Consider the following 6,249-nt stretch of genomic DNA (forward strand, 5'->3'; position numbering starts at 1 on the left):
ACCGTTGGTGCAATGGGTTTGATTTATTATCATTTATTTTTAGCTTTGAAGATCCAAAGGTGAAGTAGCATTTATGTGGTATAGTCTTGGTTTCTGGATATTTATTAAGCATCACTAAGTTCAAGGAATTTTATAAGATTTTAATGAGTTAAGCTAAAGGGAAAAAAAAAAAGTTAATGTTGTTGAGATGGGCAAAAGGCAACCAGAGTGACAGTAAGGTAATGGACATGGAGCTCAAAATTTTGGCTGCTGAAAAAGTTGAGAAGCATAGGAGGTTGATTATAAGGCCTAGAATTAAGGTGTGGATGACTAGGGCCATTACAACTGTGGTACTTTGGACAAGTGTTGTTCAGCTTATTGCACTTGGAGAATTGTTGGGTCCAAGTTTGTTAAAGGGCATGCATTATTGTTTTAGTCCCTCAGTTGCATCTCCAGATGTAGAAAAGTTTTTGGTTCCAGCCAAGGTTGTGCTCCCACCCAAAAGTAAGTCCTTGACTATGTACATGAACAAAATTCTTTGTAATTCTCTTCTGAACACTAGGAATCTATCATATGAATATAGTCATTTAAAAAAAAAAAAACTATTTCTCTTTCTCATCTCAGTTTCCTGCTCCTAAATTTGTATCCTCATGTAACTTGCAATGTTAGTTCAATATTTTGCATGATAGTATGCTGTGGATGCAACTATATCTTGAGTACCTCCTATTTAAAAAGTTCATGATTTTCTTCTTTGAATGGTGAGCTCCTTTTTTTTTTTTTTTTTATCTCATTGAAGATTGAACCTTCCCCTCTCTCCTTTCAATTTCTTCTTACTGCCAACATTTTGTGATTTCTTTAGCATGTCTCTCCTGAATTTGATAATCCTTGTCTTCAGGGATTTATAAGAATAATGGTTATCTTATGGTTTCATGCAATGGAGGACTCAACCAGATGCGAGCAGCAGTAAGTTCTGTTCTTGGTTTTCTTAACTGCAATCAACATCGTTTTTCACAAAGTTTTTATTCCTCAATTTTTTTCCCTGCAGATATGTGACATGGTTGCTATTGCCAGACACATAAATGTCACTCTCATAGTTCCAGAGCTGGACAAAACCTCTTTCTGGGCTGATTCAAGGTTTGCACATTGTGCTTTTAGGACTATAGCATATTTCTTGATTGAAATGTCCTCATTTCTGTCCCATTGATGTGGCAGTGACTTTCAAGATATATTTGACGTGGATCATTTCATTACATCCTTGAGAGATGAGGTTCGAATATTAAAGCAACTACCACCTAGGGTCAAGAGAAGAGTTGAACAAGGACTATCCTACTCATTGTCCCCCATTAGTTGGTCTAATATCTCATACTATGAAAATCAGGTCTTTGTTAAGTTCACATCATTTTTGCACTCATCAGATTTTGCTTGGGGGTTTATTGCAACTAATTGTCCTTAAGTGTTATGATAGATTCTTCCTCTGATGCTGAAACACAAGGTCATACAAGTAAATAGAACCGATGCTCGACTTGCAAATAATGGACTACCTACTGAGATTCAAAAGCTAAGATGCCGAGTTAATTTTAATGCTCTGAGGTTTACTTCCCAGATAGAAGAACTTGGTAGAAGGATAGTAAAGATTTTGAGGGAAAGGGGTCCTTTCCTTGTGCTTCATCTTAGATATGAGATGGACATGTTGGCCTTCTCTGGCTGTGTTCATGGTTGTGACAGCAGAGAGGAGGAGGAACTCACAAGAATGAGGTGATCTAAATCTTATACTAATGTGTTATGACATTCATTTTGTTTATATAGTTGTCCTTTCAATGTAATTTTTGCATATGGTATTTGTTAGATATGCTTATCCTTGGTGGAAGGAAAAAGTCATTAATTCTGAGCTTAAGAGGAAAGAAGGTTTATGCCCTTTGACACCTGAGGAAACTGCTCTAATATTGACAGCACTAGGCATAGATCACAATGTTCAAATCTATATTGCTGCTGGAGAAATATATGGTGGAGAGAAAAGGATGGCAAGTTTAGTTGGAGAGTTTCCTAACCTGGTAAATAGAAAGAATTAAAATCATATATTTAGATGCAAATTTTCTCAATTGTCAATTAACATTTTCTCTAACTGAAGCAGGTAAGGAAGGAAACTCTGCTGGAACCTTCAGATTTGATGTATTTCCAAAACCACTCATCACAAATGGCTGCAGTGGATTATCTTGTCTCCCTAGAGAGTGATATATTTATCCCAACATATGATGGGAACATGGCTAAAGTTGTGGAAGGCCATCGCAGGTATTATTACCATTTTGCCACTAATGTACCTTGATGTGGTGAAGAAGTTTATTGATTTCATTTTTGCTCACAGTATAATGGTCCTAAGAGTATGACATAATTATTTTCACTTTTGGCATATCCTATTAGATACTAAGAGGAGATTTGATGATCATGATTTAACAGCTTAACAAGCCATTATGTCTTTACAGTACATTTCATTTTTTTGTTTATCACTGCAACACTATCCAAATGTGCTTGGATGGCAAAAAAATAGAACCTGTTTGGTTAAATGAACCTCTTCCTCTAGCTTAATAACTTATTTTTTCTACCTTTTTCCTTTCCTGTACTTTTAAGTTCTAAATTATTTATCTAATTATTTGAGATAATGTTTCCTGCTCTTCAGATTTCTAGGATTCAAAAAAACTATACTGCTGGATACAAGGATTCTGGTACAGCTAATAGATCAATACTCCAATGGGTTGTTGAGCTGGGATGAGTTTTCCACAGCTGTGAAGGAAGCTCATACCTATAGAATGGGTAGCCCCAAAAGAAGACTTGTCATTCCATACAAACCCAAAGAAGAAGACTATTTTTATGCCAATCCTCAGGAATGTTTGCAATTGCTAGATGAACCATTGAAAAACACAGTCTTGACTAAATACATGGTTCTGATTTAATCACAATTCTCAATCAGAAGGCAAAGCAAATTGTTATTCTGTGCATGAAGTAGGTTCTGAATGAACTAAAGGAACTGGTTCCCTACCTTCCTGCTTATTCCACACAAGAATCATCAAGTTAAATTATATAAATTTTGTGTATAAATATATATATATATATATATATATATATATATATATATATATATATATATATATTCATGTTTTGGGGAATAGTTTCTTGTATAAAGCAATAGCAAATGGCTATAAAAGTACATCTTCCTCACTCTAAAGAAAGAGAAAACTTTGAGTACTACTAATGCACCGAAGTTCAATATATTTGTAGTGCATTTATATTAGGATATGTAGGCGGATCTTGAGTGCTTAAAAATTTATACAAGATCTGTCTACTTATCCTAGAATGAATGAATTGTAAATGGAGTAAACTTCAATACATTGATAGTTGGGAAGTGCAAAAAGATAGATTATTTTTTTTCTTTAGTTTCATAAATAGTTATTCACCATATATTCCACGTATTTTAGCCTTGCACACACATCAACGATGTAGAAGAACAACACTGAATTTTGTTTGTCCTTCTTTTTGTATTAAAAAATTAATCTGCATATTGCTGCATTAGAAAATTATCCGTTATGTTTGTGGACCAAACTGTAGTTTAAGTGGGAAAACTCATAAGTGTGTCATGAAAAATAACCTCTATGGAAATAAGGATGGATACATCTTATCCTACCTAGGTTGGAAAATGCCCTTATTATAAAAAGAACAAATATTATAGTGGTTTAGGCAGGCATAGAATAAACAAGGCCAAGCATTTCTTAGTTGAGGCTCATGATGTAAAGGTGATGAGGCATACATCTTCTAGAGTCTAGAGCTATGTCATACACATAAAAGTTTAAAGGGGATGCGAAATTGACTAAACAGTACTTAATATAATCTTTATATAATACAAAAATAATTAAATAAATTAGAATTCACAATCCTCTTAAATAGGTAATGAAAAAAATAAATTTAAAAATTGTCCTTATAAAAATTACAAGATGAAAATAAATTAAAAATTATTAAAAACTCAATAAAAATAATTCTAAAAATCCAAAAATATATTGAGACTCGTTGCAAAGCACGAGCTTTGTTCAGAACTATGTTGCACCGACACCGACACGGGATACGACACGACATTTCGACACGTTAATTTCAAAAAAGTGTTATATTTCGACACGTTAGGACATGTTTTGATATTATATAATATTTTTAATTTAAACTCAATAAAATCGTAATTGTAATCTAACAAATCTAATAGTTAGAACTCAAAATGCAACTCAACATAACTTTGAACTTTTTTGAGTCTTTGCAACAAGTATTGGAGTGTTGGGAAATGTCAGAATATCGGTGAGTGTCGAAAAATGACGGACACGATACGACAGAATTTTTGAAATGTCCGTACTTCATAAATTCAGAAGACTAATTTTAAGTGCCTAGTCAAATTTGAACCTATTCTAAAATGAACGCATGAGTCTCGACGCTTGCATTTCATAATTTTATTTATTTATTTATTTATTTTGGGTGACTCATCTCCAACTTTGTCATGACAAGGTTTTATTCTTCAGCTGCAATTTTATATTATAATGGCAAAAAGTGGATATTTGCTTAATGATTACGATTCTCAATAAGTACCTCAAATTTTAACTAAAATAAAGAGAGATTTCATTTATTTTATTTTAATCCATCATCATTCGCGGATCCCAAAATTTAAACAGATAATCATATTTGGGGGACAGTGTTTGAGTTAGTGATCCAAAAAGGCTTAGAATTTCTCGGAAAGAGCATCACCAAGACGCCACCTTCCAAAAGTATTGCATTTTTCTTGTCTTTCTTTATGTGATTTGTTGGGTTATTTGCCCTAATGTTTTCCTCAAATCAAAATTTGTTCCTGCATAAATGCTTGGCCCTTTCTACTTGTAATCATCTCTCATGGAACAAGTCCAACACACCCTTGTACACATGCAACATTCACAGGCTGTGATATTTTAGTGGGATAAACTTTTACTACTCCTCTAATATTGAGAATTTGATATTATATCTATTAAAACTATGAGAAATAGTTTTCTTATTTTACATGACAAATTTCTCATGTTACTCTCACAATTAAAAAATGGGACTCATCTTGATTTTTTGTTTTCTCATTTTTTTATGAACCCTACTTATATATTGTGTGTGTAATATAAGAAAATATTCTCATGTAAAATGAGAAAATTAATTCCCTAAAACTATATAACTCACTCAATTGCATTTACTTCACTTGTTTTTAATTTTAATTTTTTTTACCAATTTATTGATTACTCAACCAATTTGATTTGAGTCAACACAATTATTAGTTAAGCCTAAGTAATCAGCATTAATTGATTCACATATTTAGTAATATTTTCAATATCATCTAAGTGTGTATATTTCTAGGGTTCATTTTTTCTGCAATAAATGCAGATAAGTTATCTGTATTGAGCCCAAGTGACATCGTTTTCGGGTGAAAATCAATGTATTTTTATAATTTTAATTTATTTTAGAATTATAATAGTCTTTATCATTATAATTTTTTAATCTTTCACTTCCAAAATAACGTCATTTTATGAGTGAATATAAATAATTTATCTACAGTTATTATAGAAATATTTTCCTGATATTTCTAATTTTAATGGGGGAACTTATAGCCTCCACAATTCCCCCATAATTTATGTTACTTATTCGACTTGTGCCTAAAGTACAAATATCATTTCCTTTTCTATTTTAGGTGACCTTTATGGTGTTTCAATGTTTGTTAATTTGGTTCTTTTTTATTTAACTAGTTTCATACATAATATAGTCTTTCAAATTTGAACCAACAGGAAAAAAGTACTTGCAATCTTCTCTAGTAAATTGATGTTACAAAGTTTTTATGAGAGAACCCATTGAGAAGTTAGATAGGGATAAGGAGGAGAGTCCAAGGACTTGTAAGCCCACATCAAACATCCCATGTTATTCAGGAAAAACTAGAATAGAATAACACTAACTGGCTAGCTGCTGTCAGAAACAAACTGCATCTGGAATTCTGGATGCAAGATTACAGTGTAACAAAGAACGAACTACAGGGTTCTTATGTCCCCTCAACTTCAACCATTAAGATGGCTTTATATTATCTAACATATCATAATAACAAGTTTTATAATAAAATTCATTCTACAGAAAAGTTATTTATCAGGGAAAAGTTCAAAAAAAATTCATGCCATTTTTCTTTGAATAATTTACCCCACTGTGTTTTTTTTAATCATTTAATTCTCTGTGATTTTTTTCATT

The 6,249-nt window shown here is 32.2% G+C and overlaps 1 protein-coding gene across 1 annotated transcript; it reads left to right on the top strand.

Moving 5' to 3' along the window:
- The first annotated feature begins 221 nt into the window (after positions 1-221).
- Positions 222-2,927, top strand: LOC133290199 (rhamnogalacturonan I rhamnosyltransferase 1-like). Its single transcript, XM_061488257.1, has 8 exons — positions 222-483; positions 875-942; positions 1,025-1,113; positions 1,192-1,357; positions 1,445-1,734; positions 1,826-2,030; positions 2,111-2,268; positions 2,654-2,927. Exons 1-8 carry the CDS (start codon positions 222-224, stop codon positions 2,925-2,927), a joined length of 1,512 nt encoding a protein of 503 aa, XP_061344241.1.
- Positions 2,928-6,249: the final 3,322 nt, after the last annotated feature.

The sequence above is a fragment of the Gastrolobium bilobum genome, unplaced genomic scaffold (genome assembly GCF_033153095.1).
Source record: "Gastrolobium bilobum isolate Gb01-03AN ecotype WA unplaced genomic scaffold, APGP_CSIRO_Gbil_v1 utg17055, whole genome shotgun sequence".
NCBI lineage: Eukaryota > Viridiplantae > Streptophyta > Magnoliopsida > Fabales > Fabaceae > Gastrolobium > Gastrolobium bilobum.